Source organism: Notothenia coriiceps, unplaced genomic scaffold (assembly GCF_000735185.1).
Source record: "Notothenia coriiceps isolate Sejong01 unplaced genomic scaffold, NC01 NC01_scaffold00025972, whole genome shotgun sequence".
Lineage (NCBI taxonomy): Eukaryota > Metazoa > Chordata > Actinopteri > Perciformes > Nototheniidae > Notothenia > Notothenia coriiceps.
The window spans coordinates 196,189-222,452 of NW_011358673.1; the positions used below are offsets into that span (position 1 = coordinate 196,189).

Sequence of the window (26,264 nt, forward strand, 5' to 3'; positions counted from 1 at the left end):
CTTCTTTATGTGCAGTTGGACCCCTCTTCTCTCCTCTAACAGAAATGTATTGATTTTCCTACCCAGACACACCTAATGAAACTACTACCCCTGTTCCTGCTTTAAAAGTCAATATATGTGTTGCATGCTTCAGTTACTAGCAAATGTACTAACCACTCTTTTGTCTCAAACCTCTCAGTGAAACATGCTCATAGCCGCCAACAAAGAAACAGTGATTGAAAAGGAATGCACCTGCAGAGTGCAGAGGGGTGGTTGTGTTTACAGCACTGCACTGTAGCTGTGATTATTCTCTCCCTAGGAAGCATTTTTATTGCAGAAGAAGTCAATACTATGTCACTTCTAAGTGAGTTTCAGATTGAGGATAGTGTTGTTGCCTAATATGTCCTGTGGGGAGTATTAGCCTGTTCGCACACCTGAGCTTGTCACATCCTTGAAATGCGGTACAGCAAGATGTGTTGAAGGCCACTCTCTGATTCATGTAGTGGAAGGTGATGTAAGCTCAGGGAAACTCAATATAGATATTTGGCTTTGTGTAATTTTAAATGTGTTTTATAAATAGACACAATACAATACAAAGGTGTCAGTGCCAACACCCACATATTTGTTTTTAATTTCTTACTTTAACCTTTTTTCACTTGACAACATGCTTACAGTTGTCTCAACACAAGAAAACTTTGCAACATTATAATACAAGTAATTACTATATAAGGCTATAGTAAGTATTGATGTTGACCCAAGCATCAATTGAAAAACTATTTGTGATTGTGATTGCTAATTTGGTTAGCCCATCTCTTGTTTACTTGTGTCCTCTGAAAAGTCTTAGAACTGCATAAAGTGGGACTATAATGATCTTGTAGAAATGTCAACAGATTTGTTGTTAGTTAACTGAATTTTTTTCTTTGGCCATGTGTTTTTACTCACGCAAAAAGAGGTCAATGTGACATGATTGCTTGGCTGGCTAGTAGGGTTTTCTCTTCAGAAATGGGAAATAAGATTTCTTTGTTTACTGTCTAGCTCTCCCTAACTTCCTCTTTTTTTTCATCAGGAGACCCCTATCCTCCAGATGTCCGGCAGGGACTCCTTCGATTTCAATGTTGAACAATGACTCACTGATATCATGGGTATTTTCCAAGAAAGGATCTCTGAGCCTTCCTCCCCTGCAGCTGTTTACTTGATGGGCTTTCAGAGCACAAGGGCATAATATGGGGGCTAGGGTTACACACAGTAGAGGGAACAGGATGCAACGTATCATTAGGTACATCTGTAACAAAATCACAGGATCTTGCTTGAAATGGACATTGAAAGGACATGTTTGTTGTTGGTTCACTTTGAGACAGAAACACTCATAACATGAATGTTGCTGCTGCGTTTGCTGTATACACCTGAATAGGTAATCAACTGAATTTAAGTCCCATCTATTTCTGGTCATGACATTACTGACACCGAATAGACGATGCATTTTGAAGCTCAATAAGAAGCCATGTGGCTGGCTGAATTAAACATGAGGTCTCACCACAGCCCGTGGTGTGAATACAAATCATTTTAAAGCAAAATACAGTGGCTGGAGTCAAACTGCAGCGAGTATTAACAGCAGCAACACACTGCTGCTGCTGCTGAGTGCAACCTCACTCACAACTCGCATGATTCCACAAGCGGGCGTCACGCACATTATCCGGTTAATTTACATACAAAACACCGCCCAGGGGGACGAACATGATAATCTACCATCGACTGAAAGCGAACCGTGCGGAGGGGAGAAAAAAACAGCTCAAAAAAAGTTTGTACAGGAGAGGGCTGTTTTAACCCAGTGTTTCGACACAGACAACAGACGCTCGTCGGGCTCTTTGCCCCACTTTGGATTACGATATGGACGCTTTGAAATCCGCTGGAAGGGCAATTATACGGAGCCCCAGTATCGCCAAACAGTCGTGGGCAGCGGGGAGACATAAAAGTGAGTATACTCTGTTGTTTTATACATGTCCACGAAGGCGTTAACTGGTGCTCATTTGGCTAAATGGACGCTAAATCAAGCTAGCGTCGACATGGAGCTAACATTACACCCGACGTTTACTTTACAACTCAGCTACAGTTGTCCGGGAGATAATAGCTGTCAGTGTAGGGGTGTTTCGCCACCACTACGAACAGTTTAACATTAGACTAGGGGTAAAGGCGAGTATTCAAAGTCTGAGATGTGTGTTATGCTTTTGAACTTGACACTTATTAGTATAGACACGCAGCTCGTCGTAAACTGACTCCTGTTGAAGCAGAAACTAGTTGAACTGCTGCTACGCACATCTAACAAGTCAATTGAGTTGAAGGGTTTTAACCACTCCGACCAGAAGCAGACACTGAAGTTTGCGAAACCCTTGTCTGCCACGTCACTCTGCCAACTGACACGGTTATAAAATTACAACAGAGGCTCAGCAGCTCAGCGTGGAGATACAACACAGCGCCGTGCACCTCGAGAAAGCAGCAGGGGAGTCACGGGAGTGGACAGCCATGGACGGATGACGGATGAGTCTCTCTGGCTCTCCCTGGCAAGGCTGTACAATCCTAGCAACGCACTGTTGCTAGGCGATACACTATGTGAGAAATAGGCTGTATGAGGAGTGGTTGCAGGGGTCTTATAGGGGAGTCTAGTTCAAACTACTGCGAAGCTTGATTTAGGGGTCTAATGAGCATTAAAGCCATGATAGGTGTTACTTGTTATTTACATATGATGCCAGGCTTCAACTGAGTATCATCACACTCACTGTACTAGCATGGCTGGTCTGCCTAAACCCTTTTATGTTTGCATACACATAAAGGGAATGTCCCCTGCTCCCATGCCCACCCCTCCTCCCTTTTTCATTTCATAGACAATAGAGCACTTGGCAGCAAGATGTCACACATGCCAGACAGTGCAATCGATGCTTTGTTTTGGTCCACCTCTCTCTTGGGGGTCTGATGCACAATCAGCATGGTCCCCTTTCCACATCAGACGGTGGGCTATAACGACCAGTCAGTCTCTGCTGCTGGAAGCTCAGGTTCAGTGAGCTTTGTCATGACTACACATCACAGAATATATATATATATATATATATATATATATATATATATATATATATATAACTAGATATAGGGTCATTTTCTGCACATGTCAATAGCAGTTTCAACTATCTTTTTTTGGAAATTAAAATACTATATATACATAATAACTTTTTATATATATATAATTTTTTTTGGGATGTTATTATTTTTTGTAGATTTGTTGAGTACGTGTTTCNTATATATATATATATATATATATATATATATGAAGCTGCACTTTCAATCTGTGGCCATAACCACTTCCTCTCCTCTCTCTGCTGCTGCTGCTGCAGAATAGCAGAGATAAGCTGGTCCTGTCAATCACTTAACATCAATCATATCATTTATTCCCCCGTCATTGCTTATTTATTGCAGTTTCCTGTTTCGTCTGCTTATGTAACTGTTCATCTTCCTAATTTTTGTTCAAAATGTTGAGATAATAACAGTATTTTATTTGGCACCAGTGAACTGCACAGTCACGAATAAGACAACATAATGTTTTATCTTGAAGTGTCAGACGGTTTCTGTTACAATGTCAGCTTCTGTTTTCTACATTATATGTCTATATATACTTTTTTAGGAAATACAAATTGTGGTTATTCATCTTCTAGTGTGCCTTCTGGCTTTGGTTGCATTTGTATGGGTCTAGATTTTGACAGGTCCATAATGAGTCAGTTTTGTTCTCCTGTGTGTAGGCATGGCTTTGTCAAAGCAGCCTATTCACTTCTTTGGCATCTATCAGCACTGCATTCCTTTTTTCCCACTGTCAGTGTTGGATTGTGACAGGTTCCAGCATTGTTTTCATAAAACTTGCCTCTTTAATCATCACTGCATGTCAACGTATAAAGCGGACTGACATTAGCTTCGCCCTCCTTTCCTCCTTTTTGCAGTCTCGAGCCTCTGCACGAGCAAGAATGTGTCCGTGATGTCATTTCCTGCCTGGTTTTAAACAACACGATTCCTTTTTGGCAGTTTGCTGAGCTGACAAATTCTTCTGTGCTGCCCTTACATTACATCCAAATACTTTCAATTTTAATGGTTGGAAATGGAATGTAACATCAACCATCTTTTTAAGTCATAAATGCCGGTTTATTTTTTGCTAATCTGACAAGTGTGGGAGGCAGAAAATCCCTGTCTGCATTGAAGAGGGACAGTTTCCTCCCACGTCCCCGGTCAAGGAGCTGTCTTCTGAGGGGTTGTCAATATTGAAGCAGCTACATACCTGTCAGTTGACCCAGGCAGATGGCTAATGGGAAGGAGGGCGTTTGATCTTATACCATTTTTGATTTCATCATAATAACACCTGCAATGTTGTCCTCGGGTGGTGGTAGTTGCCACAGCTGTTGACTAATTTGCATTTGGTACATTATTCAGATAGCGCCACTGCAGCGACATAAGTTGGGGGGTTGCTGTAAATTATACATCTGTAGCTATCATTTAAATGCCATAATGGGTAATGACAGACACAGTAGTCCTTTAATTGCCTTTTTAGTAAGCCCCTGTTTCTTCTACAACAGACAGTGTGTGGTCTGCCCCTCTGGCCCCATTCAGCGCTACAGCCCCTGCAAAAAGTCACCCAAAGGGGTCTGCCAGGCTCTAATGGAGATTGCTTCTTGCGGGATTCCTTTATAGAGTTGTAAAGCTCTTACTGATTTATAGCCCTGTTAGATCTTCTGTATCTGTAAGCCTCTGTGTGTGAGTCACGTGTGGATAGGACTGCGCAATCATGCTCTGTCACTGTTTCTCCTAGAGGACCATTTTTAATCCTGCGGGGAAATGGATGTTTGACTTTCTCTTGTTTCAGCTGACACAGCAGGGAAACTAGGATACTTTAAGCGTCAGTAACTGTTATCATCACACCAGTAACTGGCACAGGCTGAGTTGAGAGCTAAATTGCAGTATGATGAATTTGTGAGCCAATCTATTTCCATCTGTTATTCACTGAGCTATATTGCATTCAGTTGCCTGCCTGTGATTAGAGCAATTGTACATCTATTCCCATATGCTATTATACCAGAGTAAACATGATTTCCAATCTTGTGTAAACTGCATAAATAGCTCTGAAAAACATCCTATTATTTTGTGGCAGACGCAGAATTAGAAAACCAAGTCTCCACAAAGATTGTTTATTTTTCTTATTTAAGTTAATGTCTCTTATTGGCCCAACTTTTCACAGTAGAGGGATTACTTTGAAAGAATTTGCCATTCTGAGAAGCCAGAAGGCAAGTCTGGGTAGGAGGCACAGTGACTAACCGCTTCACCTTCCTGGAAAAAGAAATAATTCATGTAATCTCCTTCAGCCATATGCGAAGACATATGGACAGTGTGGTAGTTCAGTTCTTAATCTTCATAGGAGATCTTGTTGACTAAGCAGCTACCATTTGAGACTTTTCACAGCATGGGGACAGCACACAAATCCCAATTAAGAATCTTGAGGGGTTATTGTTTTGGTCATTGGGTGTTTTCAACCATTTATTTCCCTTAATCAGTGGTGAACAAAGAAGAAAAACAGCAATTCTCTACAAGTCTGAAGCATTGAAAAGTCATTCTTGGGCACCTTCAGCAGTACAAAGCTTCCCCTTCTCGAACTGGTTAGTCAAGCTGTGGAGGTTTATTTATGTCTTTCGGGGTATTTGGTCAGTTGACATGTATGAAACTAAACATTGTTTGTCAAGATGCCCCGTCCCACTGAAGTGAGCCCGTAATTCAGGTCAAACTTGCTCTTTTTGAGCACCAAAACTGTGTTCTGTTAGTGCTGTCTTACTAAACCTGACGTGACACACCCGTTACCCTTAACTTACCCCAAACAAATCCTTTATAAAAATCCATATGAATGCAAGAGGGATTGTTTTTAATTTAATGGACCTGCCTTCCACCTGTATGTCCGCAACTGCTGCCAAAAATAAACGTTGAAACATGTCCCTGCAAATATTGAAGTAAGGATGCGGAGAAGAGATTTGCAGTGCTGACAAGCACACCTCTTAATTCTCAGGGAGACATAACGCAAATCTGTGAACCTGTGTGTCAAACTGGTTCAACAAGAACTCATCAGCCCTTGGGGCAATCGGTGACTTAACAGAGAGTAACAAAGTCAACGGAATGGTTTATTCATTTTCATTATAAATATGACGTTTTGGTGTAGCAGTCCTTTTGCTACTTTGTAACTAAGACTTCATTCTGGACCTCAGTCAGACTGTGTTCAAATTACCTTCAGTTTAATTCTGTCCCATTACGGTCCTTTTCTGTGACTGCAGGTCTCAGATTCTTTATGTGTCGGTATGTCTTATACCTGACCAGACTCACAATTAGCTCTGATCACACCTCCGCACCATAATCATTGCAGTTAGGACCATTGACTTGTCATTGTGGCTTTTTGACGGCATGTCTGTATTTGAGTTTTTTTGAACACCATTATCCAGTTTACAATTCCCAGTACAGTTATATTGTGTGCAAGTATGTTGCCCATATGAATCGAGCGGTTGGCGTGGCTGAGCACAAGGTGCTTTTAAGGATCAGTTTCATAACCCTGCTTCTTGTCGAGAGTACATTCTGGCCTCAGCTGGTCATCAGCTGTAATCCCTGACTGGCATGACCACTCATTTCTCCTCTCTCTCTCTCTACCCCTCCCTCTCTCTATCCTTGATTCCCATGTTTGAGTGGATTTAGCCAACACTGAAAAACACGTGTCTCAATGTTATGAATATAAGACTCTTATCCTCTGCAAATCCTTTCCTCTACCCAACTGGAATTGTTTTGTAATGGTCGTCTAATGAAATACTGATAGCTACACTTCCTTTGTATTATGCTCCAACAGAGGTATTAGAATATCTTAAGCCTGCTGGAGTAGAAGATGAAAGAACCAAAGGACATAGAGAAAAGAGGTCACAGGCTGCTGGACATAGCGGTTCCCCACTGACTCTTCATCTTACTTACTGTGTATCGATTGCTCCTTTTAGTCAACTGGCCTTTAGTTGATGTCTCTGTGGTCGTTTGTTTCTAATGCCGTTGGTGTGTTTGTGTAAGGCAGAGCGGCTTTGACCTGGTGTTCCGATAATATGTAAGACATTTCCTGTATCCTTTCTGCACAAGCTGGAGTTAAGAGGGGGTAACAATGGTACTGGATCAGTCTTTGTACCAAGCCGGGGACAGACAGTAACAATCCCCCCTGCGTATAGAAACACACTTTTTCCCTTTGACTAACACTTGGTCTTTCTCTTCTTAACAATACTCTATTTCTGCCTTTTTCCGTCTTTTAGAGGTCGTGAAGATGGTACTCTGACTTCCACAGCCTCAACAGAACATAACGTTACATTTACATACAGTTCATACCATTGTTATACTAGACTAAATCACAGAAGATAGTTTGCAATAAAAATGTAACAACTTTACTTAGTTCGCATAGTTGGAGTTTGTCCAAGGCTCTCTCAACAAGCTCAGTTCTGTGTCTCTGTATCCCTGAAGGCATCTTTCATCATCTGAGTCGGCAGTTCCTAAATTAGCCTAAAGTGTCCTGATTGGAACCTAATAATGCTGGAATCGGCAAATGTTCTGTTGCTGTAAGATTAGAAGAGGTAGCCGATAGGTCAGCTGAGGCCTTACATAGCTGAAGACACAGGAGCAACATTTCTTTTGGTGGCTTGTTGCAGTTGAGTAATATGGTAGTTATTTGGAGCTATTGATCTTTTTGACACTCCCTTTGTTTACAAAGGTTGCTTGTGATTTGTTTTAGCACAAGTAGTAATCTATATTTTTCTTGTCAACAAATTCCATGAAAAAGAACACAACAAACCCAGGATTTATTCTGAAGATTGTGAATGTGTGCCGTAGACACAAATATAAATCCTTCACACCTTTTGCACTGGCTGACATGTTCCTTTATTATGATGAAAACCATATTCATTTCTATCGATTCCGAATACCAATACAGTGCCTAGCTGTCGATGTAAATCAGCGCTTTTCAAAGTGTGGTCCGCGGACCACTGGTGGTCCGTGAGCGCCCCCTAGTGGTTCGTGAGTATATTGGTAACATTTCACATTTTAAATAAATAAATACATTTAAGTCTTCGGCACTCTCGTGGGAATATCTCCGCAATGGAGCGAGCTTAAGTTTCTTTTGATTGCATGATATAGCCCAGGGCAACACCTACATCACACATGTTGCCACTTGTTTGTATCATTTTCAGGCGTTTTGTAATCTGTTCGAGAAAAACGATGTGTTTTGGTCCGTGAGTGTTTTTTTATTGGTTAAGTGGTCCTTGGTATGAAAAAGTTTGAGAAACACTGATGTAAATTCTTAAGATTTTTAAGAGCTGTTGTTCTGCCTTTGCACCAAAACTGATCTTTTCCATCAGATGGTTTCCTCCTATTCTGATTTACTTCATTTGAGAATTGCACACAGAGCTGCTCTAGAGATAAGTTACCAAAGTGTCCATAGTAACCCTGATCCTCAGGGAGGAGCGCACTAAAGACAGCCAGAGTCCACACCTTTTCCCAATATCCCATAGTGACTCACAACTCAAACCAAAGCCAGACCCTGTGGTTTGCCAGGTTTCTGTGCTTGTATCCCTCTGCTAATGTGTGTAAGAACAACAGGAGCCCCGGCTGGAGATGTATCCACTAATCTTATTCGGGAGCAGGTATGCAGGTGGGCAGCCAGACACTAGGGCTGAACGATTAATCGATTTTAAATCGAAATCGCGATTTTAAATGATGCAATTATCAAATCGCAATGCCGACGATTTAAAAAAATTGTTCTTCTTGTGTGTCATTCATCCACACCAATCAGAAGTGCTGTGCTCCATATGTACCAGTCATTGTTAACCAATCAGAAGTGGCCCATGATAGACAGATTGATCCAATCACCTGCCAAGTATTTTTGAAATACTTTTCCAAATGGCTTCCATGGAGCGTTCCTAGATGGTTTGGTGAAACAAACCATCTGAGTCAGGTTAGTAATGCTCCATCACATGTTTTACATCTATTACAAGGTGAATCTTAAACTGAAGCTTGACTTTAAAGCAACCCAACGGAAGTTTCATGTAAGTTTAGTTCTTTCACTCGTAGCTCGGGCTGCGGGGGTGCTAGAGACGGGAGCACGTTGATACGACCTTCCTAGCCGGAGATATGGCCGCATTTTACAATAAACTTCAGTTGGGTCGCTTAAAAACCAATATCGCAAATCGCAATCGCAATATCTGTCAGAAAAATCGCAATTAGATTATTTCCCCAAATCGTGCAGCCCTACCAGACACATTGGAACACACACTGGGACACACATTGGGACACACATTGGGACACACATTGGGACACACATTGGAACACAGAGGGCTCAGATGAATGCGCTGGGATTCTGTTCTCTTGCTCATTAACTGATGCCAATGCAACACCACGCGGAGAGCTCTCAATGCTCACAAGCTCCTTTCAAACCGCCACAAAGGGGAAATTGTTGATGCAGCAGGCTCGGCTCGTGGAGCCTGCCGGTGCTGTGGAGTGGAGGCTTTGACTGTTGACCTGAAAGACTTTAGTTGTCTTTGTTTGTAAGGGAGGGCCAAAAAGTCTCCCCTCCCTTTTCCTAGAATCCCAAATAATCGTTCATGACAGACTCCGTTGAATATATAACTGGCTTACTCATGTTCTCACAGCTTTATTGAAATCATCTGGAATCACTTAGAATGATGTCAATAACAAGGATGTTTTTCCCAGATACTGCTAGAACATGAACTCCTAGCGATGCGAAAGTTAATCACTGTAGGAGTGACTCAGTCGCGCCATGTCACCTTTTTAGCTCTGTCGCCTCCAATTTGGTTTTGGGTGAGAAATGTGTCACTGACTGCAACGATGAAGAGGGCATTTTTAACCTTTCTCTGTCCTCAACTTTTGGGATTGTATTCAGATAAAGATTTTCTTTAGGGCTGGACAATATACTGTGTCAGCATCCACATTGCAATGTATCGCCGGACAAAGGCAACTATCTCTGCTGCTTAATACAAAAGGCATATTTACACGGCCATTTTCCATGACAAGAATACAAGATAAGTTTCTCTGATGCCACATTATTTACTTGTGGATACATAACGTTTGTTGCTTGTGTTTTACAGTCTTCATCCAGGCCAAAATGAGCTTGAAGGAGATGGCAAAACACTGACATTTTGTTGAAAAAAATCAAGGCAACATCAGTTGAAGAGAAATATGTTGTCTAGTGAAAGAATGATGTTGACCAAAAACAAGTACTTCGTCATCTGGTGGAAAATCCCCTTAGTTTTGACATATCAAAGAAAGTAACTTTTTCCATTATGCTGGAGCCTTAATTTCCATCAATTTCCAAGCAGTGAAACACTACTTATGAAGCAAGTGAGATGGTGATAAAAAGACTGAAGTTGTCAGGATGGCTCTGTGATGATTTGTGTTTGAATGTGAGTATCGCTGCTCGTGCATCTCCCTCTCTGCCAGCCCCTTAACTTAACTACATCGTGTAGCCGGCACTCGGCATAGGGGAGCGTTCCTGCTGTTTCCACAGTGATTAAAGTGTTGCTTCTCTCTAAATGAACATTACATTTGTTGGGTGTACAATGTGAATTTATGATCGGCAAGTTGACTCACTGCATTCATTTGCATATTCCTGATGTTCCTCTTTTTCTTTTATCTGCTTGTTCTTCAGTAATGAATGTCTCTCTGCCTTCATTCGTTTTGTCTCTGTGCGTCCGGCTGTCCGTCTGTCCTCTGGACGTCTTTAGGCTGAGGCAGATCTTCTTTTCTCATTACTGTCACTGTGGGATGCTGTTGACAGAGAGAGCGATATCTAGTGATCCTCTTTGACCCTCCCTTTCCCAAACCTCCGGCTTCATTTCCTCCGTGTTGGTTTTGACCATAACACCCATCCCCACCACCTCTCCTTCTCATGATCCAATGGCACACAGGCTCAGCACTCAAATCCCTTTGATTATAATTCCAAAAACCTCTGTGCTGGTTTGCCTCTCCAGATCTCTTGCTGTGTCGAAAGGGCCCGACTGCCTCTGTAGTTTTAGCTTAATTCAAACTGAATGAAAAGCCCCGGCTCGTGCTCGAATGATTGGATCTTAAAGAAGAGGCCAAGACCTTTTTCTAGAGCGTTTTTCTTCCAACAGTCTTGTGTAACCACCAGAGGAGTCTGATGAACCCATTTTGGCCTCAACAGATGGACGATCTGTCTGGATTTCCGATCTCAGGTTCATTGAACCCCACAGCTTCAATAACCTGACGGAATTCTGGCAACTGTTGTTAGTCAAAGCAGATGTAGCAAAACACGTATGGGAAAAGATTGGATGATATGGCGCAGGCTTGAATCAATCTTTTCGTTTTTTATACGTTTGATTTTTAATATGTGTGCACTCCCATTTTCCTTGAAGTGGTCATAAAGTTTAAAAGCACAGTTTCTTAGAACTTGAAAAGTGGGTTTTGTGATATTCTCACGTATTCTAAATTCTACGTGACATTCACTTTGAATTAGGGCTGCTCAATTAATCGTATTTTGGCTTGCAACGATTACGAAAACAACGTAATCGAAATAAAACGATTTTTTCTTTTTACATTTTTTTTTTCTTTCAGTTGAATTATACTTAAAGTTCAGGTTAAAAACATACTGTTACATTTTCTTTCAATAAATGGATTTTTTCAAAGTAAATGGATAATCGTTTTTAATAATCGAGATTATGATTTTTGCCATAATCGAGCAGCCCTACTTTGAATAATCCTTTTTTGAACTCTTAACACTTATTTACAGGAACATTTGTACTAGAGGTCTGATGTTGGTGTATGTCATTAAACCATTAAACCTGTCTGCTTTTTACACCGTGCTCAGTTTTAAAGAGAGATGTTACAGGTTTGTAGACTTGCACTAAAGTTCAGATGAGGTGAACTGCAGGTGCTGCATGTGTTTTTCTTTGCGACATCTTCTCTTGTCTGGTGAAGTGTTGAGACTTGTCTGAAGCAGGAGGAGACGGAGGGGATGGAAGCAGGTTTCCATCTGACTGGAAGAGTGGACTTCACATTGGCTGTGTGATTACAGGCTGACAGCACTTCGGAGAGTGTTGTCAAATGTTTGTTTTTTTAAAGGTTATGAGCAAACTGCTACTTCAACTTTTATCATGTCAAGAACTAACTAGCCTTAAGATATATGTACAATTAGACGAGGTCAGATAACTTCTTCTTTCTTTGGAAATATATGGTTAGTCCTTAACATGAAACACAACTTCTCATTCTGTCATGTAAGAATTTCCCCATTCTCCTTTTGTGCTAAAGTTTGGTGGTGCTTTAAAAAAAACAAAGCATGACTTGACCTTCAGACAAATTCGGAGAAAACATTATTTGTGGACATTGACACTAACATTTGTCTTAAAAAAGTTATTATATCTTATCTATGAAAAACACTACCATGACATTGATACTTCAGTAAACATGTTTGCCAAGATAAGACCCTTCTCTTGATGATGATGGATGTGATCTTTGAAGTGGGTTTCTCTCTGCTGAGAACAAAGTGTTACAACTCATTCTGCATTTAGTCAAAGTTAAGGTGAAACTTTTAAATGAAGTGTGTTTGAGGGTAGGTTTTGATCAAACAATGAGTAAAGGCGATTGTCACAGTTCTATTTAAGGGGCTTCGATGTAACTGGGACTTAATCCAAGTGGTATATTTAATCCCCCATCATTTGGCAGTCAACGTGCACATATTTGATGTGTTCCTGAGTCTTTGTCCATAGCACTTATTTCCCTTGTTCTACATTCCATCTCTGATGGAGTGTGGTTCAAATGTTTAGTAGTGGTTGGTGCGTTTAGAGGTGGTGAGCTGGACACCTGGCCCTGTGAGGACTTGCTGAGCAGGAACCTGAACAAGTTCATTATCAACGCTTCCCTTTGAAGATAATTGGCTGAACAAACCCTCACACGTCTTCCACCCACTGATGCAGTTGCTGCCCTACACCTGCCTCCCCATGCCCCTCCCCACTCAGCGAACATTAGTGCTCCCTTGCCGGCTCTCTGGCTTATTTACAGGCGGTGTCGCCCATGTGAGCAGCGCTCACTGACCAGCCGTAGCTCCAGTAGCCTTTGAAGTTTGCTCTAATCAGCACCGCAGCTGCAGAGAGCGGCCAGGGTGGGGGCTGGTACTGCTGGTGGTGTTGGTAGTGGGTGGGGGGTTGGTTGTGTAAATGCAAATGTGACCAAAATGGATTATTATATCATATAGAAAACAGCACTCTGGGTATATGCACCGGTCTAAAAATAGCTCTGGTTTACGAGTTGCTCATTTGAACAGCCAAGTCGTTGTTTCATTGCTCACTTATTATTTGTGCCGAATATTCATCTACTCATGTGATTCAGGCAGGCTGAAGATCTCTCTTTAGCTGCCAATAGATTTGCGACAATTTGTCAACCAAACGTTTAGTCAATCAATGTGTGATACATCATGCCATTTATTGATTAATCCTTCACATTTTCTACGGGAGTTTCCTGCGTAATATGTTACTGTACTAATCTTATTTTGGCCTTTTTGTCTGCACTGTTTCTTTGCAGTAACATTGTACATTTCATGCTGTGGGACTAGGAAAGGATTTCTAATTCTTATTTTGCAGTTTTATTTATCCTAGTCAAAGAGAATATCTTTGGATATTGGACCAAACACATTTAAAGACACCAACTTTGACTGATAGAAACACTGAGATGCAACACGTTTCTGACATTTCATGGAACATTCTAATGTTTTATCCAAAAAAGAATAGCACATTTTTTATAATGGAGATAAACTGCAGTTGCAGACGTTGTCTAATCTTATACGATAGCTTCCTCAGTGTCTCATGGGATGGGGGATTCTAAGACTGCAGTCAGTGTGAACGGCTGGTCATCCCTAGAGACTTGCCTCCTGCACGCATTAGTATGGGCAGTCGAAGTATAGGCTTGCTTCCGAAATCTCTGCCGGACCAGCACAGGCCTGCAGCGGCGGCTGAGTCTTTTATGCGAATGACATCTCGCCTAAACCTTGAATCATTCTGAGTATTTTCAAAGCACTTCTGACAGATTCTTAAAATTCAGTGAAGCAGACCTGTCAGCAATGTTGCCTTTGGTAAACGCTGAAAATATCTGGACTCAAGTTCACTGTTGATTGAAATAACAGGAGCTAGCACTAACGGTTATAATGTCATGCTAGCTGAGGATGAGCCTGTATTATCCCCATCTTATTTGTGTCTGCTAATGTCTTAAGTGGCCACACCTCGTAATGGACACTCATTAGTCTACTTGGACCACTTGGTTACTTGATTTAGTCTGTGAATAGGAGCTAATGATTCCTCGCCTGAGGTCATATTACAGTTAGGGTGATACTTATACAGGCACTAATGCAACCACAGGACTACAGCCTGGTGTTTTACCCACTCTTATGAGCCCAAAGACCTTGAAGTGGGTGTTCATTTCAGACACACCCATTACTTAAGGATGGGTTTGGTTGGAGCTGCATTTAGAGAATTATAACCATAACCACTCAGAGTTGGCTTGGTTTGAACGTTGTAAAAGGGAATATAATATGTTGGCCTCTGCCACAGGTTCCAAGCGATTCCCTATATAATTGGGGTTCTTAGGCCAAGTGATGGGGTTCACAAAGTAAAAAAAGGATTTATATCACTTTAAAAGTAGTTATTTTACTTGCCCGGGTACTGGACATTTTGCAGATGAGAAATTAGTAGCACACGTCTTCTATTGTTTCCCAAAAGATTACTACAAGGCCTTTTGTAGAACGCAGATCTTGCCTAGTTTCTAAAAGTAAAACAAAAATGTGTACTGTATCTGCTCAGTGTCATAAAATCAAGCTAGTATGTATTCATAGGATTTTGCTGACAGACAAACAAACCAGTGAACAGGACTCAAAACATAGCTTCCTTGGCAGAAGAAGTAATACTCGAGCTATAATGGGAACAAATACTGAAACCTTTATTTGAGCATAAGCAGATTAATCCAATTGCATATCAATTGTAGACACAAATGTCAATCACAATTTTCTAAGTGCCCATATTGATTTAAATGTCTTCTTTAGTCTGTCAAAAAACCCAACTGCTCAGTTTACCATAATGTAATACTCAAAGTTTGGATAAGTGCATTTTTGGCATTTCTTCCTAAAAAACGTTTACTAGCACTTCTGTCTATATTTTGAAGAGTCTCTGGTATAGGCTCAAATGTATAACCGACGTGAATACTCAATCTCTCTCCGTTCTCTAAAGAGTTATATTGCACTTGAGCAGAACTCTTTAACGCCAAATAACTGCTTTCACTCAAACAAAAACACAGTGTGAAACCACAGGGATCTATTTAGATCACCCTGAAGATACAGGGTCACACTAAGCCCACCCAGGGGTGAAGGGCATGACATTGTGCCCCAACTCACTATCACACCTCATAGTGGCACCTCCATTAACCTCTTATTAACATTAAGGAGATTCTAACTCTTTGGTCAGTTTGAAAGCTGCTGAACATCTTGGTCTTATTGATTTGATGTAAAGGTAAATGCAGGTCAGTTCTCACAAGTTCCTCTATTCCCTTTCACTGCTCCATCGTTGTGGAGTAGTCCTAGGACCAGCAGGCGCCCCAGGCTTTCTTCAGATTATTGATATTATATGGAGAGAAGAGCATCGCCTCAAGCAGCTCACAGTCTTCCTCCGATAAAAGAAATCCAAACCACAGCCTCAGAGTTTCATGCTACAGACAAAATGTACAATATTGAGTCCTGAATAAGCTTCACTGTCTCGTTCGCCGGAGGAGATATCTTTTATGAATGACTTCACCGGCAGCAGTTGGCAGGATTGTAAATGAGTACAACAATTCAAGAGGGACCCGTTTTATCTCTTGAACCTGTATTTGACACCTAGCTCAAAACGGTGAAACTTTTTACATCGTGGACCAACATACAAAGAAGTACATCATCAGTAATATTTGTGGAGAGAAAGAGTTGACCATGCTGTTCAGCCTGGCACAAAAGCAATTTAGCTGGCCAAATAGATGACCATTAAAACAGTATGCTCACATATTTCTCATTTGTTCAGCCAATATCCATTACATAGGAGCTCTTGCTTTTGTCTAGAGGAATAGCAAAAAGCAAGAGCTCATTTACACGCACCCATAATGAGGATATGATTTGGCTGCTGTTGTATCCAATCTAGTTAAGTGTCATCATATCGAACACTGGAGGAGATACATTTACCAATAACTTCGTCGGACATAATTGGCAGGATTGTAAATGAGTGTTGGCAAACAGTTAACAGGGACCAGTTTAATCTCTTGAACCTTTGTTTGACACCTTTTTTAAAAAAGTTTTAAAGTCATCAGCTGGGTGTTTAGATGAGGCAATTAGGGATGGGGGGGGGGAAGAGTAGGATATTAAAGTGAATATTGGATGAAAAACACTCACTATCTTGGTAGAAAAGTGAAAGATATACCCCATACTAACAAAACAGGAATACATGTTTAGAAACAACAGACAAAATGTCCTATTCTTCTTTTCTATTTATTTATCATGTATTAATGTGAGGGGGTCTTTTTTTAATTCATTTTCATTTATTTATTCATAATTTATCTTTATTATAAAAAGTCACCAAAAGAAAGGCCCTGTTTTTATAATAAAAATAAATAAATACAAATCATTATTTGAGATTGGACCCTAAAGACTGCTGATGGAAATGAGCTGTTAGCAAAAATCTGGCATAATTCATCTCTTCTCTTTTCTGAGATTAATGTAATTGTATGCATGTTACTTTTTGAAATAAATACATAATAATAATTGTTTAATTGTTTTTCAACCCGAATAGATGTATGTCCTTTCTGTGATGCAATAAAATTACCCGTTTCTTAACAAAATGCAAGGCGGTAAAGTGATTCCATTTTAAGAGTACTATTGGGTTAATATTCTGAATAGCAATCATTTGTGCGGGGATAAAGGTGACATGAAATGTTAATTCAGTGTCGTCCCTAGAGTGACTGCTGTTCTGTACTGACATGTTGTCTCACAGAATCTCTCTCAGCCTGCCTTACAGTAGAAACAGCCGGGTTGCTGATGAGCACTGAGTCACTGATGTATGTCTCTTATGTCTCCTCTGCAGAGCTTCCAGAGAACTGGACGGACACCAGGGAGACCCTTCTGGAGGGGATGGTGTTCCAGCTCAAGTACCTGGGGGTCACAATGGTTGAGCAGCCCAAAGGAGAGGAGCTGTCTGCGGCCGCTGTCAAGAGGATAGTGGCCACGGTGAGAGATGACACGCACGCACGCACGCACGCACGCACGCACGCACACACACACACACACACACAACACTGCCTATTCACAAAATGTGTTTCTCTCCAACTCTCCACTTTGTTCCCACCTCCCCGCCTGCACAACTTGAAAATCATACTCGCCCAGTAGCTTCCTCCTGCTTCTGACCTGGATGACACCTCTGTGAAAAGTGACTGTTTGGCTCCCTGCTCTCCTCCCCCGTGGCCCCGATGACATTTAGAAGAGGATGTGATTAGTTTGGACACTGTTGCTCAGTATATGGCTCAGCCTGCTTTATCATGGTAGAAAGGGCTTAATGTTATTGGATCTGGCAGCTCACTGGATAATGAAGTTAGCGGGAGCAGAGTGGTGGGACACGGTGATGTATGGGGAGGGAGGCGTGGGCCCTGATTGGGCCTAATCTGTTGGCCGCCCTTGTATGCCTCTGAAAAAATGATGTTATTCTGCCGAATGGGATATTTTTAAGTTATCAATTTCCTGTAATAGGTCCTCTAGTGCACTTGGCTTAAAGAAATATTTTGTCAGGCCAAAAGGAAGTAATTCACTCTGGATATCCCTCACTCGCACACACTTAATTTCTGAGGAGGTGTTTGTAGGGTTGTTAAGAGGGGACATAAAAATAAGGTACATTTTTATTCATGTTTTCAGAGATATTTGATTAAACATGCAAATGTGGCTTTCTCTTCAATAAACAGGTACTTATTTGCATACATTTCTGGAATAGAAATCTGAACATTTCGCAAAGCCACCCTGAAAATGCTTGTTTCCGTTTGTTGCCATAATAGATTCAAAGGTTTTTACAGAGAGAAATGTTAGAAATCTCTTGTCTACATAAAGCAGAAAGTACTGTCAAAACAAATAAATATTTGTTTTCATTTTTTTAAACTTTTCACTGGATTGACTTTCCTTTTCCCTTTCCTCCAGGCCAAAGCAAGTGGGAAAAAACTCCAGAAAGTCACATTAACGGTCTCCCCAAGAGGAATCATCCTTTACGACAGTGCCTCCAACCAGATGATAGAAAATATCTCCATATACAGGTCAGTGCTCCTCAACTACACTCTTCCTAACACACCCTGTGTCCCTGACTCAGCCTGCTGGTCCCAGGTCTGAAATACTTTAGCTTGTCCGTATCAGCTAAATTAAAACTAAAGTTGTTATTTGTTCTCATCCATCACGGGGTGGATGCACGTTTAAGAGCAGGTATGGTATTCCAAGGTAGTGTTATGTGTGTGTGTGTAAAGACAGCAGTATGTCTCATCAATCTATCCTCCCTCGGGAGCATGCCATCAGCTGTATGTCTGACTTTGAGACAAACACCAATTCTCCCTAGTAAATGTCAACAGATCTCACTTGCCTGCTGCAGCTTGCACGCTTAAAGCTGCCTAACCTCTATTGGCCTCAAGCTTACAATCCAAGTTTGAATAACTTTTCTAAAATTCTACATTGATCCAGGAGATGTTGGACTTTAAATCATTTTTACACGCAAAAGGCTTATGTTGAATAATTTCTCCTAAATTCTGGCAGATTGAGGACAAATCTCTATTCTTTTCTTAAGTCATCCTAAAGTTAGATTTTATTTCTACTTCATCTTTCAGGCTTTTCTTTGTCACCTTCTGATTTATGCAACAGTTACATTTCTCCCACCTGCTTAATTTTAAATCCCCTGTCATGGAAGAACTGTTCCTGGCCGTTAAGAATGATCATTTGGAGCTCACTTCTCATACAGGATTTTCTTCCTGTACATCGGTGGGCCAACCCTAACCCGACAACCTCAACCTTTGAATTTATTGCCACAAGCTTCTCTTTATTTGTGTGCAAAAAAAAACAAAGCATACAACCCCACTCCTTTGTGATGCTTGGCCAGTAAACTGCTAATACTCTATGATATATTCTGCCATTTGTAGAACATGAGGTAAATACTGCAGCAATTAGAAGGCCGACTGCGCAAGGTGAGTCCAGCTGTGACCTCAGGATGGTGTGGAGACGTAAAGCATCTGGTTGTATCTCGCACCCCATTGGATCGTTCCTCCCATGGACATCTGCTCATAAGACAGACGACCAATAAAAGTAATGGATTTGCCTAGACACCTAATTTCCCCGTCGCCCTCCCTCCCAAACATTAGCCCGTAAATCTCCATTGTGCAGCCTGCAGCTACGGTTCTTAAACCGCCCAAACTTTTCCTCCTTTGCTTTTATTTGTTTATTATATCCACGCCTCTTATCCCTTAGCCATTAGTTAACCGAGTGTGAGACTATCCCGCTGTGAAGTTTGAGCACAGTGCTAATGCTCCAAGGGGAGAGGAAGGACAGATGGCACACATTCATTATAGCCTTCCTCCATCGTTTTGGGCCTTCCTCCCCATTTGGCCCGTGCACCGGTCACTTTGGTATACAGCATGATGATTAAACGATGGAGGAAAGCTATTTGTGGAGCATCTCAGTGTCATTTAAAATCCCTACTCTGCACCTGGGACTGACAAGCAAGAATGATATCTCTCCTAAACACGACAGAAAAAACTCTTGACAACCTCCTACCCCGGGACAAAAACAATCACCTGTGTCTGCGTGAGTCGTTTCATGTACCTTTCAACAGGGGCCCAATCTGAGCACTGTCATTTTAGTGTGTGTGTGTGTGTGTGTGTGTGTGTGTGTGTGTGTGTGTGTGTGTGTGTGTGTGTGTGTGTGTGTGTGTGTGTGTGTGTGTGTGTGTGTGTGTGTGTGTGTGTGTGTGTTCACACACACACACACACACACACACACACACACACACACACACACACACACACACACACACACACACACACACACACACACACACACACACACACACACACANTGCGCGAGACGGAAGATATCCAGTGCTAAAGCACCGCCTCTGGCGGTCATCCAGTATTCATAGAACCGTAGTTACATACGTAACTATCGTTTTCAATAGTGTTTAACTTATTTTTGGAGCAGCATTTTTTTTCCAGTGTGTGGCTCTATTCACAGCAAGGATTCAAACCATAAACATTTGAACAATTACTGAACCTTGAAAGTGGCTCATTTTAACACTTGTTAACCAGAAAAACACCTCAACATTTCCAAATGTCTTGCTGTACGTTGTCCTTAACACACGACCACTCACAGACAAAGATACCTTGTGGTGGGATACAGGGGCAGGAAAACGTTTGAAAGTCCAATCTACTATAGTTTCAGATGAATGGTCAGATGCATGAGTGTACCATACATAAAAGGGGAATTCCAGCATTGCTAAAGCATTTTTGTTTGCAGCCTGGAAGGGTAACCTCACATGACGATTTCTTTTAAAGTGAGACTATTTCCCAGAAGGCCACACCCTTTTTGTTTGGTCGGTGGATCATGAGACATAACTGTTATTCAAAAGTGTATACGTAACGTATACCCCTGCTATTTATGACCAAAACACAACAAAAGCCGATTTCATTTAGATAAAAAAGCATTAAAAAGTCTGTCTACTCACTTACATCATAACAAACAGCTAGCCTACATTGCTTACACATACAGTAGGTCACACCATGTGAATGTTGGCACACCTCACCAAATCACCTTGCGTCATGAAAGTTCATGAGTGAATCAGAAGTGCGTTAAATAATAAATAACTGTGTATAGGTTCCACACTAACAAGTATGTGTTGCTGAGACACATGTACTGTAGACTATTTCATATAAAGTACTTAAAGAAAAAAACCTCTTTAAGTTCTCACTCAATATAAAGTAACATTTACAAGCTCTCAACCCTCTTAGTTAAGTGTTTAGCAGTAATCTCGTGTGAGATAAAGTTTTTACAGCTGAGTTTAATCTTCAAATGCCTAGATAGAGAGAAAGTAGGCTGAGTAGTGAGAGTAGCTAGGACAATTAGTTCAGCTGTTATGGGGTTTTCCTATGACAGATATCGGAAAACTTTCATCACCACCTCCTATTAAAACTCCTCACACCATAGGAATAGACCATCTGATTGGTTGGGGCACCTCACCAGATTAGAACACACCCTGTTACTATAAATACACACACTCGCCTACACTTTACGACGATAATAAAAACAAAAAGTTTTTTTAATCAAAGGTGGCTTTAATAGAGAATGGATTGTGATTACATGAATGAATATTAAACAAATTAGTAAATCATTTGGTATAATAACACAAGGATCAAAGACATACAATGACAGGACATAACCACTATATCCTTCAAATCAATTGTATCGGATATAATTACTTTGCACACATTATTGCATTCAAACCCTGCAGTGTATTTAAAATATATTATAATATGTAAAATATACATACATTTTGTCTAGTATAAAGTATAAAATAATACCCAATATCTAATACAGATATAGATATGCTAACATTATTTATTTACTATAATATCCAACAGTATAAACATACCTAGGAATATATATTAGAAATATTTTATATATATATATATATATATCAGTTTTTATATGTGCAGGAAATGACTTAGGGATGACAGGACACTGAAAGGGCACACATTGGTGCTGCATTACGAGTCTCCGCACTTCCACAGCTTAGGGTCACGTTAACACCAATTCGGGGTCCTGACTGGACCTGGGGGGGTTACTGCATGGCTACTGGGCTTTGGTCCTACTTGCTTTCTGTCTGCTTCCACAGCCTCACTAACTATATATCTGTGCACCAAAAAGGATAGCTAACCTAATGGCTGTGCAAATATCATCACTGTTTAAGTAACGTTGAGCTTATTCAGCTGCTTTGGCAAATACAAATCTGATCTCATCAAATATGATGAAACTAGTGAGGCAGTGATAGTTTGACAAATGAATCATTTGTGATGAAGCGTATAAGTGATACAACCGTTTGTCCTCAACTGATTAATTAAAAGACCATTTGTAAAGTGTGCAGCCATATGTAATATAAAAAAGCATAAAGATATATATTAAAAATATCTCCCTGCAACTTTTTCTTGCAGTGGAATGTTGATGTAGAGCATTATGGTTGTTGGGACAATATTAAAAACGGATCAGCTATGCTAATAGACGTTACGGCTACAAATCCAATCCCGTGTACTATTAACACTGATTTAGCTGAAATATGGATTTAAAAGGGAATGCATTCTTTAAAAGACGGGCACAACAAACGGTTTTAGAGTAGTGCAGCAGGAATACAGCAACACGCCAACTGCTACAAAAAATGTAAAGGGAAACACTTTTGAAAGCAGGAATAAAGTTCTAAGCATCAACAGTAAATAATGCTGCATGATACAGTATATTTGTTAAAAAGATTCTTAAGATGGCAGTACAGGGGGGATGTACGTAATCCCCACCTCCTCGTCATGGTCCCTCTGCATCTTCACACGAGTGTAAATCCATCTGAGTGGAAGACAGATGCATAGATATGAAAATAGAGCACACTGAAAAACTTGCAAGATGAGAGAAATGCATGGTATTTCATTCAAACTGATTTGTTTAAAAACAAACCTGGAAACTTTCTTCTTGAATTTGTAGAACAGGAAGACACAGAGCACGGCCAGCAGCAGGATAACAACAGCACTGACAACAGGAACCGCCACTGTCAAGAGAAGAGAATCAGTTAATATACCAATAGATTACTATTTATTACATGTATTCAAATGTAATGTATCACAAAAACATGCCTTTTTTTGTTGCTTTCAACTATACAATTTGTGCATACTGGAATGGGAATTGTCAATATTTATTTTAAATATACAGTTACTGTATATTACCTATATACATATGGCAGCCCGGAGATATTTGTATACAAATACTTGCTCTCTATTAGTTGTGAACTTGTGAATGAAACAAAAGTCTTTGTTTCATTCATGCCGTCTAAAAGGAAGTACACACATGATGTAACCCTGTGATATCGACCGCATTGATGGCAAAGATTACCTAACATCAGTTATGTTGTTTAAATCATCCTTACCGTTGTGTCCCTCAGACTGTCTGGGAGCACTCCGAGTACAGTTGGCTGTAAAAAGAAGAAATCAGAACATTGGAAACACATTTCACAAAATAAAGGACAACATTCAACAATTATATTAAAAATACAAATGGAGGAAAATCGGACACAAAGAAGACCGCAAGAACTTTGCACACTTAGTAAAGTGAAGGAAATGGTACTCACTTGTACAGTCAGCTGTGAAAGCATTCCCCTATAGAGAGGAAGCAAAGGGACAATACCGTGAGATTACTTTAGTAGAGGGGAGACATTTTCAAATGATTATCTGTTTAAATGGCAAATCTATAATGCCATTATCAACGTGAAGTTTAAAAGGTAAAAGTGCAATACCTCATTGGATGTACGTTTGAAGAGCACCACTTCAAAGCATCTGTGGGTTGTGAAATCGTTGACGCTGTTGTTCGCCACAAGCTCAGGATTTTTGTCCTGTTGATTCGCCATCACATGGTCCTAAAAAGTAAAAAAACTGTTCATAACACAAACAGTAAAACAACCTTACGTACATGTCTGATCAAGTGAGGATACAACTGTATTCATCCATACAAGCGTTAATATTTTCGTGTGTGATATTATAACAAATGAGTATTATTTTAAAATTTTAAGCAGTTATCTGATGTTGTTAAACTGGGGATTTTCCCACGGACAAAAATCTCGTTGGTCAGAGAAGTGAAACGCTGAGCTAGACGATGCTGCTTTGTCTAACTTACACTGGCATTGGCCCAGGAGTAGGCAAATTTCTCTGCCTCAGAGACACGATGGCCTTCTGAGATGCTGTACTTTGTGAGGTCTCCATCCTGGACCACAATGCAGGTAATGTCCTGTGCACTGCACCCTTGTATAAAGAAAGCTGGGAGAAAATAGAGAAACATAACAGCAGAAGCAAGATTTAGTTTCAAAGATTTATAAGCATCAATACTAGATAGAAATTGATAAATTGATAAAGATTCAAGGCTTTATTGTCATTTGTACATAGCTACAGTGTAGTTATGACAATGGAAATCTTAGGTCACATGCTCCTCAAACAGTGCAACACAATAAAACAGATAATAGTGCAAGTAAATCAATAAAATAAAGGACCCCTGAATAACTATGAAAGTGACAATGCACGCATGCACAAAATTGAAGTCTGATTCCTTGTAAAGCTCCTCAAATGATCTTGTTTAACTTTTGAGAAAGTAGATCTAAACATCACTGAGCCCTTTGTGGTTGTGCTGCCCCAAATATCATTCCTTTACTTTAAAATAATACCTGACTTCCATTCTGAAATACACACACGGAGTTTTAAGGATTAAACGTGCAAAGTTAAAACTCCATTTCTATCACATGGTGTAGCGTTCATGTATCCATTTAATCTGTGTTCAGACCTATGGTGCAGACTCTACTCCAGTACAGTATAGGTATTCCCCCCGGCCATTCCCTCCTCCTTGTCGGTTTCATCAGAAAACAAAATCCCCTCCCGATAGGGGAATCTTCCAGACATGCTTCAGGCACACCAGCGAAGTTCAATAGTAGAGAAAATGCCCTAATGTGAATATACTATAAAAAGGCTAAACATATAGAACATGTTTTTAATGGTACATAGTTAATAATTTGACCCCCTCAAACCTGTTCTTACCGGTTAAGCATTACTCATCTATAACCCAAACAATGTCGCGCGACGTTATAGCCCTACGTCATGCATTATTCTACAACAATGATTTCCCATTTTCTACAATAAGCTAAAAAGCTGAGTAAGCTTGTACAGATGAGTAAATAACAGTGACGCAATATTATAATGAGTCTGTTTATTATTATAACTTCTGAGTAGCCTAAGCAGAACAACTATAAACAATAAACTCCTCGCTCTGCAGTTAACAGGTTTCGATTTCAAATAACAATTAGAAAAATCAATACTTACATAAAAGGAGGCACCAATTCACGATTCGATTCATACTGCCCATTCTGTAAACTGTCAGGTTACCGCTTCGAGCACCTGGCTTTGTTCGAGTAATCTTCCGGAGCCGTCGAAACGCGTAGTGATCACTATGGTAGTGACACCCTCAAAGCTCACCGGAAGTGATTTGTCTTTCAAAGTAAAACATTTCTTAAAAACTGTTTTTAAGTAGTGTAGACTTGAGTTATAACAAGGAATATTAAAGCAGATGGCCCACCGACTTTCATAAAATGTGTATCCAACCAATAATAATTGAGCCATTAAAAAGCTTTAAGCTTTAGGTTATCTTGTGTTAAACACAAGTTATAACTATAGTCTATGTCTCAAAATACTGAATCTGTGTTCAGTTTTATTGCGACCTATATCTGGGAATATTTTCCCATTCAGTTGGCTGCTAACTTTTTGCTGCTGACTTTTATTAAATTCAAGATTCAAATAATTATTGTCATGTCCTATACGCAACTACGGTGTCGTTATGCAATGAATTAAAGACTTAGGTCACAGGTTCCTCCACAGTGCAATTACAAGACATACATTTTTATTAAAATAAAATAGTCCAAAAAACAAATAAAAATAAAAATAGGGTAAGCTCAGGTGTTTAATAGTCTTATGGCCTGTGGGATGAAACTGTCCCTGAGTCTGGCGGTTTTAGTCCTGATGCTGCGGTAGCGCCTGCCAGACGGCAGCAGACAGAACAGTTTGTGGCTGGGGTGATGGGGGTCTTTGATAATGCAGAGGGATTTCTTCCTGAGCCTCTGGGAGTAGAGGTCCTCCATGGATGGCAGCTCTGTCCTGGTGATGTGCTGTGCAGTTTTCACCACCCTCTGTAGAGCCTTACGATTTCTCCTGGCTGGAAGATGTCCACGTGGTATTCTCCTACGGAAAGATGTCCCACGAGGTATCTCCTCCTAGGACTGGAAGATTGTCCACGGGTATCTCTCATAGGACTGGAAGATGTCCACGAGGTATCTCTCCTAGGACTGACCGACGTAGTGCCGTCGAAC

General features: G+C 40.5%; 1 protein-coding gene across 2 annotated transcripts in view; it reads left to right on the forward strand.

Annotated features, from left to right (window-relative positions):
* The first annotated feature begins 1,645 nt into the window (after positions 1-1,645).
* The window catches only part of ldlrap1b (low density lipoprotein receptor adaptor protein 1b), a 38,638-nt gene continuing 14,019 nt past the window's right edge, over positions 1,646-26,264 (forward strand). Inside the window, exons 1-3 of one of the 2 annotated variants that reach the window (XM_010783888.1) lie at positions 1,646-1,951; positions 17,181-17,323; positions 18,278-18,390. In XM_010783888.1, coding sequence (XP_010782190.1) covers positions 1,867-1,951; positions 17,181-17,323; positions 18,278-18,390 — 341 coding nt within the window. In that variant the 5' untranslated portion in view covers positions 1,646-1,866. The remainder of the gene's footprint in view (positions 1,952-17,180; positions 17,324-18,277; positions 18,391-26,264) is intronic. The other variant, XM_010783887.1, reaches the window with a different exon arrangement.